At 40.2% G+C, this 23,886-nt stretch overlaps 1 protein-coding gene across 2 annotated transcripts in view; it reads left to right on the top strand.

Annotated features, from left to right (window-relative positions):
- The window catches only part of LOC126968668 (WD repeat-containing protein on Y chromosome-like), a 28,094-nt gene extending 6,178 nt beyond the window's left edge, over positions 1–21,916 (top strand). Inside the window, exons 5-18 of one of the 2 annotated variants that reach the window (XM_050813702.1) lie at positions 815–991; positions 1,833–2,012; positions 2,742–2,975; positions 3,573–3,825; positions 3,947–4,083; positions 5,422–5,510; positions 10,468–10,662; positions 10,921–11,043; positions 11,838–12,007; positions 14,044–14,255; positions 15,941–16,122; positions 16,968–17,112; positions 18,561–18,758; positions 20,819–21,916. In XM_050813702.1, the coding sequence (XP_050669659.1) occupies positions 815–991; positions 1,833–2,012; positions 2,742–2,975; positions 3,573–3,825; positions 3,947–4,083; positions 5,422–5,510; positions 10,468–10,662; positions 10,921–11,043; positions 11,838–12,007; positions 14,044–14,255; positions 15,941–16,122; positions 16,968–17,112; positions 18,561–18,758; positions 20,819–20,971 (2,448 nt within the window). In that variant the 3' untranslated portion in view covers positions 20,972–21,916. Of the gene's footprint in view, positions 1–814; positions 992–1,810; positions 2,013–2,741; positions 2,976–3,572; positions 3,826–3,946; positions 4,084–5,421; positions 5,511–10,467; positions 10,663–10,920; positions 11,044–11,837; positions 12,008–14,043; positions 14,256–15,940; positions 16,123–16,967; positions 17,113–18,560; positions 18,759–20,818 lie in introns of those variants that run through there. The other variant, XM_050813703.1, reaches the window with a different exon arrangement.
- The last annotated feature ends 1,970 nt before the right edge of the window (positions 21,917–23,886 follow it).

Here is a 23,886-nt window from a genome sequence, read left to right as displayed (position 1 = left end):
TGTTTGTCCAAGGTACACGTACTCGTCAACAATTTCGGGAGTAGGTGCGACATGGAAATTAGGCGTGTTCTTCGTCTTGTCCATGTTGATTTTGAGGTTCTTATCATGGACTAAGCATTTTTGGGTTTAGGGTTTAGAATCCTGAGCGGCACTGTATTATAAAATACAGTGCCGCTCAGGATTCTATTACCCTTCATGCATTAACTATCCTTATGGCAGGGCGTATCAATTACCATCACCTGAGCGTCCTCCTCATCTCGTTGCTTACTGTTGTTACAGCCCTATAATGCGGGAGCAATTTTCATATGGTAATGTGGTGTTAGCTAGTGGTTTTATATTAAGGAGCTAATGTCAAGCGTTTACGGCCTCAATCATAATCGGTTACAGTTACTATAGAAAACAATTTATGTTTTTTAAAGTGATAACCCTCACTTCTGAGATTAATAAACATATAAAATTTTATGAACGATGCGGATTCGAACCCACGACCTCTCGCGTTCCATCGTTTACATTGCATCTCAAGTCAATTTCCTAATATGCAAATATTGGGGTTGAGCAGGTTATCAACTGTAAAGTAGATCTTGTAGATGAAGCCTAGGTTTTATAACGATACGACACTCAAACGGTTAGCTCAGTTGGGAGAGCACTTGCACGGGACGCGAGAGGTCATAAAATTTTGTTTTCAAATTTTAGTTACTATAGTTTCGCTTACTTTTCTATTTTGCTGGAGTCTGGATTTTCGTTGGAGATGTCATTGTCTCTCGCACGCTATTTGTCTAATATCGGGTAGATAGTAAGTCTATTGTTCCTACAGATATGCACCATGCACTACCATTTCCATCAAGACATCAACGAGAACAGCATCCTGATCTGCGGCGACGTCGGCGGGAGCGTGCGGGTGCTATCGTTTTCGCCGATCAAGCGAGGACCGTTCCGTAACCAACCGGGGAAGTCGCTCATACAACTCAGACATGTTGATCTACAGAAAAGAGTAAGCTGAAAAATTAACTAAACTTAATGAGACAGAATCAATTTCTTAGCATATCGGTTTGATTTTTGAAGTGAAAACTTCTTTCTGTTCGTTCTTATGGTTATGCTTATGACTGGCGCAAACGATAAATAAATAATAAAAAAATAAAGTATAAATACCTAAATATAATACATAGTTAGACACGTTTTGGGTGGCTCAAATCTCGTGAATTCGCGTTACCGAAATGCTTAAAGCAGTATATCTGTAGCTATACAGCTGACGTATTATGCAACATTAGTGCTGTGTATATCTTATAAGGGAAATTAAATGGATTTAGTGAAAAGTACAACGTGTATATACTGTTGAAATATTGTTTTGTTTGATTTGTATATTATTGGAAATAGCTTTTAAAAATAAATTGAATTCACTTCTATCTACAACTGCCAAATTTTTGAAGTTATACTTCTTTAGGCGCTTTATGAAAAAATGATGAGTGTGAAATTTTAAGATGCGCGCGCATCACTGTAAAACAAAAGTAACAGGGTGAAGTTGGTTCCTAAAATTTTCTGACGCTTGCGACATTAGTTATTTTTGTGGTTTCTTCGTCCATTATTAGGATAGGCAAAGGGTTCAAGCCCGTACAGCCGTATTCGTTATTTAATAATTAATTATCAAAGCCATCGTTGCAATTTTTTTAAAATATTGTTCTTCTACAAACGTAGTTTAGCACGAGTAATAAACAATTTTAAGGATTTTTTCTTTGTTGGGCCAAAGAAGTATAGCTTCTTGCGTGCATACATAAGCACACACATATTTTTTTTTTACTTGCTTTGGTATAAGTGAATGTTGGACACGTGGGCAGCCCCGCCTGCTGCCGGAGCTGCGCCTGGTAGAGCTGAGGCGCGTGCACTCGGAGTGGGTGCGGCAGGTGTCTTTCTACTCGTCGCTGCACTGCATCGTGTCGTGTGCCACGTGCCCAGACTCGCTGCTGATGTGCGACCTGGCCGGCTCCAAGACGCACAACATGTTCCACCTGGATAAGGTGAGCGTTTAGCGTATGGGTCACGCCCCATGTAATAAGTAGTTAATTAAACAATTAGCACAAATAAAATTTGAAAACAAAATTAAATGAACGATGCGGGACTCGAACCGTCGACCTCTCGCGTTCCGTGCGAGTGCTCTGCCACCTGAGCTAACCGTTCGAAAGACGCATCGTCATAAGATCTTGTATGCTTTGTTCAACTCTCAGGTTGTGGCTTCATCTACATTCTTTTGTTATACCTAAGTATTTGGGTGGAATATGTATTTTCATACGAAATCACTTGGAGATTGATGCAAGTTGTGGGTTAGTTTTATTTTTGTGAAAATAGGGGACGAGATAGGAGAGAGAGAGTTAATTGATACGTCCTGCCCATTACAATGCAGTGCCGCTCAGGATTCATGAAAAACCCAACAATTCTGCTATCGTCACTATGAGACATAAGATGTTAAGTCTCGTTTGCCCAGTAATTTCACTAGCTACGGCGCTCTTCAGACCGAAACACAATAATATTTACACACTACTGCTTCACGGCAGAACTATTGTTGTGGAACCCATAATCTAGCTGGCATCCTGTGCAAAGGAGCCTCTTACTGGTGTCTAATGTCGTCATTTATCTAATAAACAATATGAATCGATTTGGAAATGTCATGTTTAATATTACACTATTACATAACACACTACAAATTTCACAAGCTGAGCAAGTAACAACCGTTAAGTTTGAATGTGTAGGGGGTGCAGTGCTTCGCGTTTGACGAAGAAGCCCACGTCCTGGCGACGGGTGGGCCAGATTGCGTGGTGCGAGTGTGGAACCCCTTCGTGCCCACGAAGGCCAGTGTGACATTCCACGGGCACCATGCCGGCATCGTGGCGCTGGTGCTGCAGAACAGGGGAAGTTTGGTCTACTCGCTGTCCAGGGACCGGGTCATCAAGGTGTGGGACGTGCATGGGCAAGTGTGCATGCAGGTCCGTCTTCGTATATGTCCTATAATGCTCTATTCATGATAACACCACACAGCGAGTTGTTACGTTACGCACGCATTTGAAATCAGTTGCATGACAGTTTTAGCAAAATATGCACGTGGAACAAATAAACAGCGATAAGCAAATTATTATATAAGTATGTCTGTATATCGTCAAACATAAATGCGAACCGAACCGAACTGAAAGTATGGAGAATGCGAACCGAACCGGAGACGTCAAACTACAAAGTAGGGCACAGCAAACCGAAAGCGAAGCGTTTCGGGACGCCACTCGTGTATTCGTATCTATGTTTTGTAAATAAACACAACCGTCGTGCTTCGCTCTTGCTTCGCGTCTCGCATTCGTTCTACGTTTGACATCTCGCTCACGCCTCGCTGCTCGTGCTCGCTTTTGCTTTGTCCGGCGTGACACGTCATTTGGTTCGCCACGTATTCGGTTTGCTTTCGCTTTTTTATGTGACTAGATTCAAATGATATTATACATATGAAAATGAAAACGCTTCGTCACGCTTTCAGTTCGCTGTCTGTTTGACAATTTTTTTAATGTCTCACTCGTAATGATCTGCAATAAATCTGACAGTCGTACATCGACATCCCGGCGCAAGTGGGCGAGCGGACGCCGATCTCGGCCGTTTACAACCCGTTCACCCGCGAGCTACTCCTGGCTGCCATGAAGATAGCTATCCTCGTGCTGGATGAGCAGATCAACCCGCACCACACGGACGGCGTCACCCACTCCCGCGCCGTCGCCAAGATCCTCTACAACCCGCTCTTCAAAGTCATCATCACGTGTGGCATGGACAGTATCATCATTAATTGGGATCCAGTTACTGGTATGTTGATATAGCAGTAACATCTCATGTTATAGTATTTTTCTTTGATTTATTCGTACCTACAGTCATCATTATATTTAAATTAGATTCTACTTTATTTAATAAGATTTGACGGTGCCAGGTAAACGCAACGTGTTGACTCGGGACGCGCACACCCGGCTGCTGCACGGGGAGCTAATTCCTGTGGAGATCACGGCGGCCTGCTTCGACCCCGGCTACCAGCTTCTCGTCACTGGCGCCAGGAACGGCACGCTCAAGGTAAGGCGGCAAGGTATATCCAGTCCAGCTGCTGTAGGAGACCATTTGGGCATCTGTCTGCCGCGCTCTACCGCAATTGCCTTAATCAATCTTTCAAAGATGAAGAGTACTTTTCATAAGGTGGGTGGGTGGTTCAAGAGCAAGGGTATGGACAATCACTATGGATTATAAGATACAACTGGATCAGATAGATTTTATATGACAACAAGGGACGAGCAGGACGTTCAGCTGATGGTAATTGATACACCCTGCCCATTACAGTGAAATGCCTCTCAGAATTCTTGAAAAACCCTAAAATTCTGAGCGGCACCACAATTGCTCTTGTCACCTTGAGACATAAGATGTTGAGACTCATTTGCCCAGTAATTTCACTAGCTTTTCACGGCGCCTTTCGGACCGAAACACAGTAATGCTTCCACATTACTGCTTCACGGCAGAAATATGCACCGTTGTGGTACCCATGATCTAGCCGGTATCCTGTGCAAAGGAGCGTCCCACTCCAATTATAAATGGATTGATATAAAAGCTGGGCGTTGTAATGAGTATGTGTTAAATATTAATTGTCGTTTATAACTTATTAATATTTTAAATATTTGTAAATGCTATTAGTTATGTATTCCTTCGAAAATATGGCAGCTGGTAATAGAGGAAAGAACAAGAAATACAAAATTGAATTCCGGAAACGGTTACATTTAGCTTCGAATGACGTTGGGAAACTTCGCATCTCTGTATGTAGTGTCCTTACTTACAATAAAGTACCACAGGTACTTTATTGTCTAATCGGGTTGTCGTGTACTTCCGACGTCCCATATATACCTACACACAGCCTAGCGAAACTCTCTAAGAAAAAAGCGATTCACACGATTGTATGAAATGTGCAGTCATTGATAGATTGACAGATGTCGGAAGATTATAATCTTGTAAAAAACGGAGATAACCGAAATCCATTACGTTTTAAACAACTGTTCGCTTTCAAACTTAGCCAGATTATACTTTGTCGCCAAGCGCCATACTGTTATTACTACTATTTCAAACTTATGTCAAATCACTGTACGTTTCATATTAAACTAAATTTAATTTTTTTCTTAGGCAGTCCCGCCTCTTTTTACGTAGTATTTACATCCTCTTTGCCTACCCATATTACCTGAGTGATGTAATATAAGAATAACTGGGTAAAGTTAATACATATTTAATTTCATTTTTGAATTGCCATAAATAAAAATATAAGAAGAAAAATTCAGAATTAGCTTTTCGGAAGAAACTGTAGGAAACTCAAAAGTTAAAGTTATAATATTCACATTACTCGTAAGTTATTAACGGCCTGAAAACGCAATACAGGTGTGGAACTTCAATACGGGAGTGTGTTTGAAGGAAATGGAGATTGAGCACATGTGTGAAGTTACCAACTGTTTCTGGATTGAGGGACGGTAAGATCTTTTATTTCCGTCCGAGGTCTTGTCCGCGGCAAAGGATAAGTCTTCTCTTTCTGTTTAGCCGCCACGCACTCTTTCGAAGTCGTTCGTTATTTAAGCCGGCCTGAGGCAAACAAATCGTAGGCACATAATATAGGTATAAAACAATTTATCTTTGTCCGAATTTCTCATTTTTTATACACCTCATGCCTCCTCTTCACTACCGGCGATGATCGTTACATGTTGGTTACTTGTATGATCGTCTGTCATCGGCAAGTTAATCGTTATTCATCGTGTAATGGCACCTCTTCAGAATCGGCGATGACACGCGAGCACGATCATGTGGAGGGCTTATTTGCTTCTAATCGTCGATCACCGTCTATAATCGGCATAGCGACCGCGGCGATCGATGACTTGTCGGTTTTTTGCGCTCGCGTCAACGGGAATTCGCGTGTAGTTGCATGCGCGTGCCCACACGATCGGCATTCGCCAGTCATGCATTCACTGGAGGACACTGACAGTGAGCGAAGCCGTACGTACTTCGAGTCTTCGTTGCGGCGCTGTTTTCTTTCCTTTTATTTACATAGCGCGAGTACGATAAAATGACTACTGGATGGTCAAATGAAGTAATATAATATATTCACCTGAATCTGAGGATTCTGAGTATGCCAAACGGTTTAAATAGTCACTTATCCATCCATTATTTAAACGTAAAATAAAAAGTGCATAAAAATTCCGAACGTATTACACTCAAATTACACAATACAAAACATTACAAAAATATACTTAAAATTGTTAAACTTTCTTTTTTATTATTTTAATGTTGTCTTGTCTTATGACGCGAAGTGTTTTTTGTTCCCCTTTGTATACATATTTTGTTTCACGTATAGTTTAATTTCCGATCGACTGAGATTCAGGTAGCACGTTCCTAAGCTTTAGCCCCGTTTAGTACTAAGAAGGAGGGCCGAGTCTCATTAAATTGCTTCCTCCTCCTCGCGTCGTTTTCCTCGTTACTGAGGGTTGGGACTCCCTCGCTGCATCAGTTTCTCCCGTACGATTTCCCTCCATCTGCTGCGATCCTTAGCTTCTTAATTGCTTGGAACAAGCTAATGAAAATGCGACTTGCTAATTGCTTGCATTTAAAAGGAACATAGTGGGTAAGTGCACAACTTAACCTTTAGTTACTAAACTCGTAGTTAGTGGCCAATAAAATTTCGATAAGGGATAGGTTTTTTTTTATATATAAGAGGGGGCAAACGGGCAAGAGGCTCACGGGATAGAAAGAGGTGATGGACATCCGCAATGACAGGTGTGTCAAGATATGTGTTGCTGGCCTTTAAGGTGGGAGTATGCTTTTTTCTTGAAGGTCCTTAAGTCGTATCTGTTCGGGAAAACCGCAGCCGGTAATTGATTCCACAAAGTGTGTGCGAGTGTGCGAGGCAAGAAATTTCTAGCAAATCGCGCGACTGTCAGAAGTCAATGTGACGCGGATGGTACTTTGCACGTAATGTCCGGTGGTGGAATTCGGCCGCCGGCTGGAATCAACCCGAACAGCTCCTCTGAGCGTGATAAATGCGGTAGAAGATGCAGAGAGAACCCACATCTCTACGCAATGCCAAATAATCAAGCCGATCGTAGATGACTTGATCGTCGATGATTCGAGCCGATCTTTGTTGTATGCGGTCAAATGGAAGAAGCTGGTACTGGGGAGCACCCGCCCAGAGGTGAGAACAGTAGTCCATGTGAGGCCGAATTTGCGCCTTATACAGTTGGAGGCGGTGGCTTTAGTGAAGTGCTATCTCACCTTACTGAGTACACCAAGCTTTTAAGAGGCCAGTTTGGCCTTCTCTCCCAAGAGACCACGGAACTGAACGTCGGTCGATATATCGACGCCAAGTATCCCAATACAGGCTATGGCAGTTAGAGAAGTAATCTCGAATCGAGGGCATACGACAAAGGGAGACTTTTTAGTGGTGAACCCACAAACTTGTGTCTTCTTGGGGTTGTGTTGGACTAAATTTTGTCGGCCCCATTCTGATACTTTGCAAAGCTTAGTCTCGATTTCAGACACAAGTTTGTTCCCGTTCTCGTCGACGCTATCCGGGGACATGTTGGGACGGCCAGTGTAGGAAGCATACCCTGTGCTGTCGTCTGCATAGCAATGAATACTGATGATTTGCAGCATATCATTGATATGCAGAAAAAACAGTGTAGGGGATAGCCCGCAGCCTTGCGGGACACCAGTGTTTATAGGTTTTAAGTCGGAGCATGCACCGTTGATAACAATCTTGATGCTCCGATCGGCCAAAAAGCTAGTGACCCATTTGCACAACTTCTCGGGAAGCCCATAGGATGGCAGTTTCGCTATAAGCGCTTTATGCCACACCTGATCGAAGGCCTTCGCTATGTCCAAACTCATCGACAACGCCTCTCCCTACGATTCAACAGCTTGCGCCCATTTATGGGTGAGGTATGCAAGAAGATCACCATTTGGTTTCCGTATTGTTGCACCGCGTACTAGACTGTTCTTCGCGTTCGGTGGGTCAGTTTTTTTTTGCTAACATAATGTACGCTATAATAATAACAGACTTTATTAAAAGGTATATATTATGAGAAACATTACAATAATAGTGAAGAATTTAAAATATATGTAAAAAAATACTCCAAGCTCTTTAAAATAGTTTGTCATGAAGCGAAAACACGTTTCATTGCAGATAAAATTAAAAACAGTAATAATAAAGTAAAAGCGACTTGGAGTGTAATTAACAATGAAACTGGTAGATCGAATTGCCGTAACACCTCTATCTGTTTAAATATTAATAATCGCGTTATAAATTCGGAAATAGAAATTGCAAATGAATTTGATAAATACTTCTCCGAAATCCCGATTGTCACGACCAAATACCTTAACTCTTCGCCAAAAGCAGCATATGATATGCTTAAATTACACGTACCAGTATCTTCTACTGACTTGAAATTTAATTATGTTACAGGTAGCGATATAATAAAAATCTTCAAATTAATTAACCTAAAAAATACAAAAGACCTATGGGGCCATTCGACTAATATTGTTAAATACATACTTGACATTATAGCACCTGAATTAGCAATAATATTTAATGAATGCATAGATGAGGGTGTGTTCCCTGACCTCATGAAATACAGCAAAGTTATACCTTTGTTTAAATCGGGCAGTTCTTTTGACCCTGCTAATTTCAGACCTATTTCAGTGCTGCCTGTTTTTAGTAAAACTTTTGAAAAACTTTTGCTTCAACAGCTACAAATGCATTTTTGTAAATTAATGAACAAAAATCAGTTTGGTTTCACTAGGGGTTTATCAACAATTAATGCGGGTACTAGACTCATTGAGCACATATTTGACGCCTGGGAAGAGTCACAGGATGCATTGGGCATTTTTTGTGATTTGTCAAAAGCATTTGACTGTGTCCACCATGAAACTTTACTCCTAAAACTAAAGCATTATGGAGTGAAAAATAGAGCCCTAAATCTGTTAAAATCATATTTAAGCGAAAGAGTTCAGATAGTCGATGTAAATGGCAAACGGTCTTCGGGTAAACCTGTGCGAATAGGTGTTCCACAGGGTTCTATTCTCGGTCCTTTCTTGTTTCTTATATATATTAACGATCTACCGTTTGTGGTAGATGATAGCCATGAGATTGTATTGTTTGCTGATGATACTTCACTTATTTTTAAAGTGAAGCGACGTGCGGATATTGACGACGAGGTAAGCAATGCACTCTCAAAGATAGTGCGTTGGTTTGAGACGAATAATCTGCACTTAAACAGTAAAAAAACAAAGTGTTTACGGTTCATTACACCAAACACAGCGGAGGTACAAACCAACGTACTTATAAATGACCAGAGATTGGAACTTGTGGACACTACGGTCTTCTTGGGTATCACGTTAGATAAAAAGCTTCAGTGGGGTCCACATATTGCCCATCTAGCAGATAGACTCAGCTCTGCGGCATATGCAGTTAGAAAGATTAGAGAGTACACGAATGTTGCGACCGCTAGATTAGTGTACTTTAGTTATTTTCACAGCATCATGACGTACGGTATATTACTATGGGGTCATGCTGCTGACATTGATATAGTGTTTGCTCTGCAAAAGAGAGCTGTTCGTGCTATATATCAGCTTGGTTATAGACAGTCTCTCAAAGAAAAATTTAAAGAAATAAATATTATGACTGTTTATTGTCAGTACATTTATGAAAATTTAATATATGTTCACAAAAATCGTCACCTTTTTGCTCTTAATAGTGATTTTCATTATTATAACACTAGAAATAAGGGATTGCTTGTAACTAATTCTAGTAGGCTTCATAAGATACATAATAGGTTTAAGGGTAAATGTATACACTTCTACAATAAAGTCCCAGCCACTGTTCAGGCATTATCTATAAATAAATTTAAATGTTTTATAAAAAAATGGCTCTGTCGTAAATCCTATTACTCCACTGCTGAATATCTAAATGATCGGACAGCCTGGGACTAGATTGTGATTATTTTATAGTAACTGTACAATATTGTATATTTTTATTGAAAAGAGCGCAAAAAAAAGAATGCTGGGAGAGTTTCTTGCGCCGCTTCTTCTCTCTCAGAGCGCCATTTGTTTCCGAAGCGGTAGTAGTATCTAGTAGTATAAGAAATGACATCAAAAAGAATTCTAAAGGAATCAATTTTGAGAAAATAAATGCCTTTATGCCTTTAAACCCAATACAATGTATGTAACTTAAAAATTAAAAAAATTAATAAAAATTAATACTTAAAAATGCAATGCAAAGAGTTAGTATTAGCAAGTATCAACCCTACTCTGTGGTATTAAGGACCGTTGCCCCTGGCGGTTTGGATGGTGTTCGCTTTACGTCACTTATTATTATTATTTCTCTCCCCAGGACCCATTTAAGTAATACATATCTAACCACATATCCCACTCACCTGGCTGCAGGATAATGGCGGTGGGCTGGAACCGGCACGTGACGGAGTTTGAGGAAGGCGGCACAGGGCGCACGGGCAAGGCCTGGGAAACGCGGCACTCGGATGACGTGCTGGCTGCCGCCGCTCGCCAGCCACTCACACTGGCCACCTCCTCCTACAGCTCCGAGCTCATCCTGTGGAAGCTGGAGACCGGCCAGCCCTACAGGTGTGCAGCCGTTATACTATCGACCATCACACTATCCAACTAGTTCTGTCGCTATGCAAAGATTAACAGAGCAGCAAAATAAAATAACTAAAAGAAGACTTAAGCATTCCATACTTTCTGTTTGCGACTATCTAATAAAGTATTTGACGAATGAAAAATTATCTATCTATTTGCCATTATGAGTTTAAGAAAAAATATATCTAAACCGTTTTTGCATCAGTTATATTATAGGTTATCTTAATCTGCACATACCTTTAGACGTTTCTCGTGCACGGAGCCCATGTTGAGAATCAAGATGGTGTACAACAAGCGCTCGACGTCACCGCAGCCCGGGCCCGCCCAGGGCTCGCAGCGCACCTCGTCCATGATCCGGCGACCCAGGTATCAGAAACAGCAATGACCACTTACAGAGCAACTATATCGCATACAGGCTATAATTTACTACATTACTGTTCTTAGCAGCAGCGGTAATATAAAAGTCGTCAGCTTACATCCGCGACGTCCTCACCACGGGGCTAGACCCTACCCTGTTTTAGGGTAATCAACTCGAGTTGGCTGATTTGCAGCATATCGTTGATATTCAGGAGGATCAGTATGGGAATAGAACGCAGCCTTGCGGGACGCCAGCGTCTATGGGTATTAGTTGGAACAAGCCACATCCATAACAACCTTGATGAAAGGACCAATGGGCGCAATGAACCAAAAACATAAATTCCATAACTTTGTAGAAATGGGCGGTAACGACTTGCGATAGAACCGTAGTTGACTAGGAGTGGACACTAAATTTTCTTCCATCAGTTCTGTTTGAGAGCTGGAAAAGACAGTTAATGACCGGTGCCAGATTTGGACCACATGTCCGTAGCACGTTCGAAGGAATTTCCAAGGTGGAAGCGCCATGATACGTTACGCGTACGGATCTCCTGATGTTATCACCGCCGCCCATATTTTATTGTAACACCAGAGGAATTTACTCCGGCTTTATTTAGGTGTACAAGTTTATGCAAGTACCCATGTCGTATCGTCCTAACACCACACAATATGGAAACTCATTCCACAGCTTGGTTGTACATGGAAGAACAGTAAAAACCGCACTGTGGAGTAACGCCACACATTCAGATGGTGGAGTATCGACGAAATTTATTTTGTTAATCGTGACGTATGGTTTCGGCAAGCAGCAGTATCGGCGGCGGACGCGAGTCTGTCATAGACGCCGCGTCCGCCGTCCAGAAGGCGCGCGCACGGCGCGTCTCCGCGGTGACGCTTCCCTCGCGGCTGCAGAACATGAGGCAGCTGGCTGTGCACGCCATGATCTTCCTCACCACACGGCCCATCCACATGCGCGTGGGTAAGTACGTGATTGAAAACAGGTGAAGTACCACATTGCCGAAGAGACCAGAATGTCTCTCAAAAAGGCTATTCAAGAAATCCCCTAGACTGATCCGTCACTACACAAGGATGACGACTCTGAAAACATGGGCTGCCTTTTCGCGTTATAATCGAATATGGATAACCGAAGAGAAGTACCTTGTCTTCATCACCGCTTATCACACTCATCTAAGTCGATGATAATATTTTGGCATAGAATCTCCTCCGGTTCTGATAAAAGCGACTGTTTATATTCAGTATAAAACTCTAGCGGCCTTACAAATAAACTTGGTATAAAGATATAATTCATGATAAACAAAGAAAATGCAAAATGTTAACAATATCGTTGACAACACTGTCAATACAATGATAATTCTAAACTTTTCCTAATGACAAGCTGCCTTGCAAATAAACGCGGGAAACGTTATACGTCCGAACAAACCATTCGTAAGCAAAATGTCTATTTGTAAACATTTTACATATTATTCTTGGTTTATGCTAAGTTATAACTTTATGCCATTTTTATTTATAAGGCCGTAGATCTTGATCGATGTAATACTAAAATCTTAGATGGTGTTCAGTCAAAATAACCTTTTAACATTTAATATTTACTAGCTGACCCGGCAAACGTTGTTTTGCCATATAAAGTATAATTCACGCGATAGTTTTGTAAGTAATAAAATATTGCCTATATTATAGCCTGTACATCATTTTGTTTTATTGTCAATAGTCTTTGCAGCGCACGCAAAAATAGGTTTTCGATTTTACACCTTGTGTTACAAAATAGCAATTTTATTACGGATCCCTAATTTTGAAAAAAAAACATAGCCTATAGCCTTCCTCGATAAATGGACTACCCAACACTGAAAGAATCATTCAAATCGGACCAGTAGTACCAGAGATTAGCGCGTTCAAACAAACAAACAAACACTGCAGCTTTATAATATTAGTATAGATTAACATTAATTTAATTTACATTCAATTTCCATACTAGGCCCATAATAATTACTATTTCGATGTTTGATGTTTATGTGTTACCTACCTTAACAATGTAACTCAACCTTTATATATTAGACAGTAATACTTTATGTCAAAATGTGTCCTGTAATAATTAATCTGTGCCCTCACTTTGGTTCCTTCTGCGGCGACCTGAAGGCCGCATCGTTAATTTTGGTATAAATCAATAAATCAGTATGAAAGCCATTCAAGTTTCATTCAAGACTTCTTACCGCGTTAGACAGGAAAGGAAAAGGTCAAGTGGTCATTACGTTAACAGCTGGTGATGCTCAAGTTTGAGCTAAAGTTTGTAAATCTTACAATACACTAGTGTATAGACAAAATGAGTGCGATAGAGAGGAACATCTCTATCGGAGAGACAGCAAGGAAGAAAAGGTAACCTAACCTATTGCTACTGTAATCGATTTTCGATTACAGTCGTTTATACAAGTTGTAAATAATCACGACTACGCTTGGAATTTATAGCTCCTCAGTATTTTGAATAGTAAAACACTAGCTAACGTACACACTGACAAATAAAAACAAGTGTGTGTGTACTTATGTATGCACGCAAGAAGTTGTACTTCTTTGGCCTAACGAAGGAAAAATCTAAGTTATTCTACGTTCTTAGAAAGAACAATTTTGTAAAAATCTTGCAAAGATGCCTTTGACAATTAATTATTAAATAATGAATACGGCTGTATGGGCTTGAACCCATTGCTGTCCTAATAATGGACGAAGAAACCAAAAAAAAAAAATAACGAATGATGCAAACGTCAGATAGGAACCAACTTCAACCTGTTACTTTTGTGTTAGAGAAATGCTGAGCATCTTAAAATGTCACTCTCATCATTTTTTCATAACGCCGAGTATAACTGTATATGTCAGGACTCAGGTCGTCTACACATATCGCCATATATAAATACAAAAAGGACATTTCTAGCTAGCTATACGTAACCCATTTAGCTACAAGTTCAAGCTGCAGTTCACTGCTCAGTATTCGTATCTTATCCGTTCCAGCGTCCCTGATACTGTCCCTGGAGAATGGCCAGGTGCAGTGCTGGTCAGACCACCCGGCTGGTGGACTGCAAGGAGCCTTCCAGGGTATCCACACCGCGGGTGACTACGTGGCTGCGTTTGCAACCGATGTTGATAACAACTACCTCTTCACGGGCACTACAGTTGGCTACGTCAAAGTGTGGCTCATGACTAACTACCTTACCGTAGATAAAGTAAGTTATAACGAGTGTTCGATATTATAAGTACTGTATATTGTTTTTTTAATAACAATAAGGAACGATACGAGCAGGACGTTCAGCTGATAGTAACTGATACACCCTGCCCATTACAATGCAGTCTTGAAAAACCCAAAAATTCTGAGCGGCACTACAACTGCGCTCGTTAAATTGAGACATAAGATGTTAAGTCTCATTTGTCCAGTAATTTCACTGGTTACGGCGCCGTACAGACTGAAGGTTTGGTAGAAGAACCTTTGGTAGGTGTAATAAAAACAAGTGTGAAAAAAAGAACAATGCTTAAGGCACCTGTACTGCTCCTTGCCATAAACAGCATTACGTTTCAACAATCGATGGGCGGCCGAGCACTTTCTCGTACGGCGGTCGTTAGTGGAAGAATTGGTGTGCAGGCTAGTCAACCGCCCATACATACGTCACGCAATTGTCGCGCCTAGCACCACTAATATGCTACCGGTTTTAACTTAGTGTTGAGGTACTGTCGCGATAGATAGCACCTTAGCAAGTCCGATCTTGCACAGTTGAAATTAACTGGCACTTTATCAAATAATATACAGTATACAATGCAAAGACCGAACACTACTGTTAAGCGGCTTATTCAAGAAAACCCGCGGATTACCTATGAGACAATCGAGGACTATTGGGGATTGGTATGAGCCAAATTCAGAAAATTTTATAGGAAGAATTGAAAGTTTGGAAACTTTGCTGTCGTTGGATCCCTCATGACACAACTGACAGTGGAGCAGAAGCGGGCTGAAAATGAGAACAGGCCAACAAAAGTGATCGCATTTTTTTTCTCAGCTACGGGTCCCATCTGCACAATTCCACTTGAAGATCATAAGAGTGTTACTGCCCAGTGGTTTGTTTGACTAGGGTGTTAAAAAAAGTTCGCGAAAGACGACGCGTTCTCCTACATCATGACAACGCTTCTTCACACACGGCCAACAAAACTAAGTCATTTTTAGCTTCCGAAAAAGTACAACTCGTCACCCATCGTGCACATACCCCCGTGATTACCCTGTGATTTCTGTATTTTCCCCAAAATCAAAGATTTGATGAGAGGTTTCATTTTTACCAATTCCGAAGAGGGAGTAATAGCGTTCAATCAGCACGTAGAAAACATGCATTAAAATATGTGGTCCTTCTGTTTTAAAAAATTATTTGGTCACATGAATAAATGTTTAAAATGTAACGGAGAGTATTTTGAAACGCAATAAACATAAAATTTTGGTTATAACATCTTGTTTTTTTAAGTTACGCAAAACTTTTAGTGTGACCTACGTACGTTGTAAATAAATAAAGTTATAGCGAGGATTACATTATCTAAATTAATTAATTAACTAATTACGAAAATGTATATAACTAAATTCATAAGATTTTTTTTAAACGACATGAGGTAGTGTTTTAGGATCATCAAGTCACATGAAGTAACGCCGGGTAACGATACTGACTCATGGACCAGCCATCGCCTGCCCCCATCCTTTAATGACACTTACGTAGAAATAATGTGTATAAAAGTATTGAGTAAGTGTATTTTTTAAAATCATTGATTTATTATATTTACTAAAAGTAACTAACTCTAATCTTTTAGATATGTCACAGCCAAGCTTAACAGCAAGCGAAGACGGTGGATAGTTATGATCATCTCTCCTTCCATCTTACAGGTTCACATCAGCATGCCGAAACTGCGAGTGACGTTCCCGTTTCTGTGGCGGGACCGGATTGAGGGTCGCGCCAAGCGCAGCGTGAGGGACCAGCCACTGCCACTGCTGCTCAATAGCTACCGGGCGCACCTTCGCTGCATCACCTCCCTGGCCTACGTGGACCACCTGCAGCTGCTGTTCACGTGAGCCATACACTGTACACAACACAGCTATTTAGTCCGACCACAGCACATTCATTAGTTGTGATGCCGCTTCAGGAGAGGCGTCGTACAGCAGTTTTGTTTTTATTTTTTATGACGTTCAGCTGATGGAAATTGATGCGCCCTGCCCATTACAATGCAGTGCCCTCAGGATTCTTGAGAAACTCAAAATTTCTGAGCGGCACTACAACTTCGCTCGTTACCTTTTGCCCAGTAATTTCACTAGCTAGGGCGCCCTTCAGAGCGAAACAATTATGCTTACATATACTACCTCATGGCAGAATTAGGCGCCGTGTGTGGTAACCGTGATCTAGCCGGCATCCTGTGCAAAAATTAATGTATTCTTTATTTGGCTACTAAGGCAAAGGAGCCCACTGGTAAATTTGGCGTATTTGTGCAATAGAGCGAACAGTAACATCGACTGTACAGAGTTACTTAGCATGCTTGGACACTCCCAGGCTTGCATACTCCCGTGGCGAGGTGTAACTATCATGCAAATAGCCACATTACTAGATCCTGCAGAAGTTATAACGACTTGTTAAATGAAGTACACCTAGATATATATTTTCTACATCTAGCACCAAACTAAAAGCACCATTGGGAAACTCCTTTGCACAGGATGTGTGATTATGGGTATCACAACGGCGCCTATTTCTGCCGTGAAGCAGTAATGCATAAGCATTACTGTGTTTCGGTCTGAAGAGCACCGTAGCGAGTGAAATTACTGAGCAAATGAGACTGAAAATCGTTTGTCTCAAGGTGACGAGCGCAGTTGTAGTGCCGCTCAGTAAAATGAAATGTCTATTGATGGTCAATGTCGGTGACAGAGGCTCGTCGGACTACAGCGTGCGAGGGTGGCGGCTCTCCGGGGAGTACGTGGGCACTCTGGGCAGCTTCGTGCCGTGGGACATTGATACACCCACGCGCTTCCCTCCCGACGTGCAGAAGGTCGCTAGTTTTACAACCTTCAAGGTATGACCCGTATAGCCCAGTGGTTAGTGACCCTGGCAACCAAGCTAGAGGTTCCGGGCTCGAATCCCGGTAAGTCCAATCATTTATATGATGAATATGAATGTTTGTTTCCGAGTCATCGATGTTTATATGTATTTATGTATGTTTAATTAAATATATTGTAATAAATATATCGTTGTCTTGCCCCAATTTTATGGCAAATAATTTGTGTAAGAGTGTGTCAATAATAATAAAAATATGAAATGTACCTTATCAATCTCTAACCGAGCTACTATTACATCGACCAATTCACCAAAAGTATGCCTACTTATTAGGTATAATTTCTTTGATTAGTAACCTCGTGGTTAACGCGTGCGAAAAATATAGCAGGTGCCATTTTTATGCTATTGAATCTGGCTCTATGTTCGATGACCAATCTGACAAGAAGAAGCCTAACACAGTTGTTATTTTTACATTTCATTTGTCATCGTGCATCAGTATGCACGATGACAAATGAAATACGAACTTAGATATCTAAGTGTAATTTTTACGTTGGTTATGTTGTTTCTAAATGTACTTCAATACGATATCTATTCAAAATCCTGAAGAAGATATAAGAAGGATACTTTTAGACTACAGTATGAGTGATTTGTTATAATTTAAGTAATATCCCTCACTTCTGGGATTGATTAAAGGATTACTTGTTGTGAGTAAATATTTTTTTTAGCTAAAGTTATCAGAAATCTTTGATTTTCTATTTTATTTTGTTGTTAATTGGAAGACTGTGTTTAGTGAATAATTTTGCTGTATTTTTTTAGGTTTCCATTATGTTTTCTTTTGTTAGTAAGAAACAGAAACTTATAAAATATTTTTATGTATTTGTATCATTTCAATTAGGTATTGGTTAGATTATCATATAGTTTTTTTTTAATAAGTTTTGGTAATGAATAATTTAAATGATTCAAGAAGTACCTATTTGGAATTGTAACTTTAAACAATTAAATGTTTTTTTTGTCATTAACTGAAAATTACTTGTAAATTAGTGTACGTTTTAACACCTATTTGAATTATTTCAGTAACTATGTTGAAGTATTTTCTTGATTTTATATCTAACGGAATGATACTATAAATTGAACAAATATGTATAAAAAATATATGTAATATATTTATTTTTTTTTCTTTTTAGGGGAGAGGTGTAGTGTGTGTAAAACCTTTATACATCTATACACACACTCATCTCTCCAACTAGTATAAACGATCTGCATAGCATAATGAAGGAGCTTATTATCGCAGTCAGACTAATCATTTCAACACCCAAACTTCCAACATCGCTAAATTAAATATGTCACCAAAATTTATGGATGATGCGGGACTCGAACTCGCGCCTCTCGGGTTCCGTCTGAGCGCTCTCACCAACTGAGTCAATTGTCCGAGTGACACATGAGGTCCTGTGTGTGTTTGTACTACAGGTGTGGCGCGGCGGCGAGGTGTCCCGCTACGTACCGGGCCAGGTGGCCGTGGACGCGCTGCGTGACATCACCGAGCACGAGCTCCAGACGCGCACGTTCGGCGAGCCGCCCGCCGAGCCGATGCTCGGCCACTACTTCAAGCTGCCGCCCCGCCCCGATCGCCAGGATCCCATCGTGCTCGACGACTCACTTCCCACGGTACAGACAAATTTGAATATTTTTATTCAAAAAAAGGGATTGTGTGGTTTTATGAAACCACGGTAAAAGTGAAACTTCTGTTCACATTATAGACATTTAGCTAAAAATTTTTGGAATATTTTCATTAAGGATATAAAAATCGCTTTATAAATCTTAATTTTATACTTGGACTATTACTCATTCCAAATGAGTAATAGTCTATACACTACAAGGTCAGCTGCTGCGAGCTATAGGCGCCGCCCGACCGTCACGCGACATGCAACACACAGACGAAAAAGTTTGAGACGATGTTATAAAAGTTTCACTTTAAAATAGGATGTCACATCACTTATTGGAAGTCACAAACTACCATCACCCATTCCAAAATGAACTCAGCGGGCTTTTATTTCATCCAAAAAAAAAATATGTTTACAAAGTAATATTGTGTGTACAACTTAAACTTATTATTTAATAGCAGTCGCTCCATTGCCAATCTGTGGTATCATTAAGAATGTCATTTATGTTAGAGTAACCTTTACCACACAAATGTTATTTAACAATTCTTTTGAATAACGTAATACTTTTGTTTTAACATTTCCTGGGATCTTGTTGTAAAAGCCCCACAAAACATTGCCCCACAAAAGACTTAACTTGACTTAGCCGAATTGTAGACATTATAAGTTTATATCTATTCCCATTATGGTTATGACAGTTTCTAACAAATTCACTTATGTGCCTATGAAAATACATTACATTATCAAGAATATATTGAGAAGCAACAGTCAAGATGTTAATTTCTTAAAGTTCTGCTCTCAATGATTCTTTAAGTCGTAGGTTATAAATAGCGCGAATAGCCCTCTTCTGCAGCACAAATATTGTATTAATATCGGCAGCGTTGCCCCATAGGACATAATACTATGAAAATAACTAAAGTGAACTAGTCGCGCCGTATCTATGTCAGTTATTTGTCTAATCTTTTTAACCGCGAATGCTGCAGAACTAAGTCTGATGGCCAATCCTTTAATATGGGGGCCCCATTGTAATTTGGAATCCAGAGTTATGCCAAGAAATATAGCAGATTCCACCGGTTTTATCACCTCACCGTTTACGTACTACTCCCGTTACGTTCACGTGCAGAAAACGTGAAGTGAAAAGGGGTGCACTTAGGGATATATATATATATATATATATATATTGGTATTATAGTAAAAGTATTTATTTACTTAAGATACAAAATTAATCTATGACACTAGCTAAATAACTATAATTATTGGTTCTACTTGTGAGTACGCGGATCTCTACTATTAATTGGTTAAAATGGTTACTCGGACCAGTCCTATAATGGTTATAGACAAATGGTTAATGGTAACTCGGACCGGACCGATCAATGGTTACTGGCGTACTGCATCTCTACTATGCATTGATAATAATGGTTAAAATGTTATTTTTTTTATGGAATAGGGGGACAAACGAGCGTACGGGTCACCTGGTGTTAAGTGATCACCGCCGCCCACACTCTCTTGCAACACCAGAGGAATCACAAGAGCGTTGCCGGCCTTTAAGGAAGGTGTACGCGCTTTTTTTGCAGGTACCCATGTCGTATCGTCCCGGAAACACCGCACAAGGAAGATCATTCCACAGCTTTGTAGTACGTGGACGGTGGAAGAAAGCTTCTTGAAAACCGCACTGTGGAGGACCGCCACACATCCAGATGGTGGGGATGATATCCTAACTTGTGGCGTGTCGTGCGAAGGTGAAATTCGGCGGCAGGAATCAGGTTAAACAGCTCTTCGGAACACTCCCCGTGATAAATGCGGTAGAAGATCCAGCCGTTCACAGAGCACTGAGTCCCCGTTATTTGGGCCGGTCCTGTAATGGTTAATGGTAACTAGGACCGGCCCGATCAATGTATAATCAATCCCGTACTGCCTTAATAAAGGCAACACATGGTTTTATTACATTTAACTTTATCTACTAAGCAATATTTGTAATATAATGCTGTTCGATGCATTTACTTCGAACGCGAAGGAAGATCAGTGATCGCTCTGTCAGCTTAACCGTAAGTAACGTGTTTGTTCCAGATCCCGCTGTACAGTCACCTGCGCATGGCGTCCACGCAGCCCGTGCGGCGTCCGCCCACTCCCGACCTGGTGCGAGCCACGCGGCTCCGGAGAGACAACACGCGCCGGCCGCGCTTCGACACGCACCCTGGAGAGCCTGACTCACACGCTTAGCTGGACATATATAGAACGTACTTAAGAGTTCTCCACCAAAGTAGAGAGGAGAGGAGACGTGTTTTAATAAACAATCAGATACACAAATAAAACGTTTCTGTGTAAACAAATTTTGTGTATTAATCCTAAAAGTGAAGGTTATCACTTTAAACATAACATATTGTTTAAATTTACAAGAGCAACATCTCAAGTCAAAAGCCCTATTGCCCGCGTGTCGCACACCCGAAAGCGTCATTTATTCGATTGACTGATCTTGAATGCAAAAGGCGTTCCTTACGTATTTTTAACTGACTTTAGTAGTTTAGCGACGTATTTTAACTCAAAATAAGGAGGACGTTTTCTTTATGTAGATAACAGTTGACGGTATTCGAGCTCTCACAGCTCACATCTCCGCCACGCACAGCTTACGTCTCCTCTCCGCTTTGGTGGAAACCGGGACTTATCCTTTACAAGTGGGCAAATGAGACTTACAACTTATGTCTCAAGGTGACGAGCGCAATTGTAGTGCCGTTTAGGGTTCGTTTTGGGTTTTTCAAGAATCCTGAGCGGCACTGTACTGATTGCAGTACAGTGCCGCTCAGGATTTCCATTGGGGCAGGGCGCATCAATAACCATTAGCTGAACGCCCTGCTCATCTGTCCCTTATTATAATAAAAATACTTTACATACGTAAAACTTAGCTGAATTTGATAAACCGCGAACTTAACTTTTGTATTGGGCTGTCTTAGTCTGAGCAAAATCTGAGTATTCTTTATATCTCAGCCTTAGTAGCGACACTCGGCCGACGCATTAGGTTTTTGCATGGTCGGATGATCTTATGTTTTGAAAGTAGAATTTTAATGTTTTATAGATATAATAATTATTTAGTTATCATTGTTAGATATAACATAATATAATACTCGGTATCTTTACATACAAATAAAGGGTGTTTTTATAAAACGTAAATACTATTGATTTGCTGGAGATTGTGAAATTTTTTAATTTGATTTATTTGGACCACCTAATAGATGGTGTAATGTAAACACACGCTGATGAACAATAAAGGCATAAAAGGCATTTATTTTCTCAAAATTGATTCCTTTAGAATTCTTTTTGATGTCATTTCTTATACTACTAGATACTACTACCGCTTCGGAAACAAATGGCGCTCTGAGAGAGAAGAAGCGGCGCAAGAAACTCTCCCAGCATTCTTTTTTTTTGCGCTCTTTTCAATAAAAATATACAATATTGTACAGTCGCTATAAAATAATCACAATTTAGTCCCAGGCTGTCCGATCATTTAGATATTCAGCAGTGGAGTAATAGGATTTACGACAGAGCCATTTTTTTATAAAACATTTAAATTTATTTATAGATAATGCCTGAACAGTGGCTGGGACTTTATTGTAGAAGTGTATACATTTACCCTTAAAGCTGTTATGTATCTTATGAAGCTGAATTGAATGATGTTAATAGTACAAATGGAATGATATAATTGGTAAGCAATGCACTTAAAGGAATGAATATCGTTCTCTGTTAAGGAATATGAAACCATGAAAGCCGAACTTCGTTTACCATACTTCAAAAACCTCTATTCGGTGGATTTAAGTACTTTCGAATCAGAAACGGACGAAACTGTAAAAAAGATCGATACGTAACCCGACGACGTTCATATTTCAATCTGAACCGGATGATTCCGAGGATTCATTATACAAATTACATTAATTTGTGACACAACTCTGATGCTCAATAATGTATGTGTATGGGCACTTGTTTTTAAAACACGCAGAGATCGGTAGTGCCGTTTGGCACTGTTTTACCTCACCCAGTTTTAGCGCTTATTACGTGTACAAGATGGTCTATTTACCTATGCACTTATGAACGAATGATTTCCGATACAGATTTCGATTCGTTAAATACTTTTTCGTTTGTCGTCATTATGGCACTAGAAAAAATTAAGCTCATCCATTATGATTTCTACTGGCCTTCATACAAATCTTAACGCCAGTTATCAATATGAAAAACGTATTTCTAAATACGAAAGTTCTTTACTGTCGATTTCATAGATTGCTTTAAGGACTCTCAATATTCGGGGCGCTAAGAGCACGTCTTTCTCTTTAATACTCACCGTAAATCACATTCCAGCAGATTAAGAACGGGACTAGATGGCCAGTCTTCAGCTTCACGTTCACTTCCAACCAAGCTTTAGACCTGCTGAGGATTGCTAAAATAATCCTTCTTGGTTATAGACACCAGGAACAGACATAAGCTTATAATGCCTACTACTCGACTTAGCAAATCTTTTGTGGGGCGATGTATATGCTTTTACAACAGGATCCCAGAAAATGTTCAAAGCAAAAGTATTACGTTATTCAAAAGAATTGTTAAAAAACTTTGTGTGGTAAAGGTTACTATAACATAAATGACTTTCTTAATGATACCACAGATTGGGAATGGAGCGACCGCCCCCCAGGCTATTAAATAATAAGTTTAATTGTACAATGTTACTTTGTAAATGTTACTTTAATTGTAAAACATATTTTTGATAAAAAAAAAGCCCGCTGAGTTTGTTGCGCCCATTCTTCTCAGGCCTGAGACATTCATTTTGGAATGGGTGGTAGTTTTTCGACTTTCAATAAGTGATTTCACATCCTAATTTGAATAATTATATAATTATATTTGAGTTTGAGTTTAGAATATAGTGTTGCTAGGATTTACCACCTTCTCAATAATCGTATTTTGAAACACCATGGTATTGCTAAGTCACTCCTTGATAGCTAACACGCCATCATTAAGTCGGATAATGACTTTCTAAGAAAAAAAGCGATTCACTCGATTGTATGAAACGTGCAGTCATTGACAGATGACGGCTATAATCTTGTAAAAAACTAAGATAACCGAAATCCACCACGTTTTATGCAACTGTGCGCTTTCAA

Source organism: Leptidea sinapis, chromosome 16 (assembly GCF_905404315.1).
Source record: "Leptidea sinapis chromosome 16, ilLepSina1.1, whole genome shotgun sequence".
NCBI lineage: Eukaryota > Metazoa > Arthropoda > Insecta > Lepidoptera > Pieridae > Leptidea > Leptidea sinapis.
Note: the sequence above shows the minus strand (reverse complement) of the source record. Positions and strands in the feature narration are given on the sequence as shown.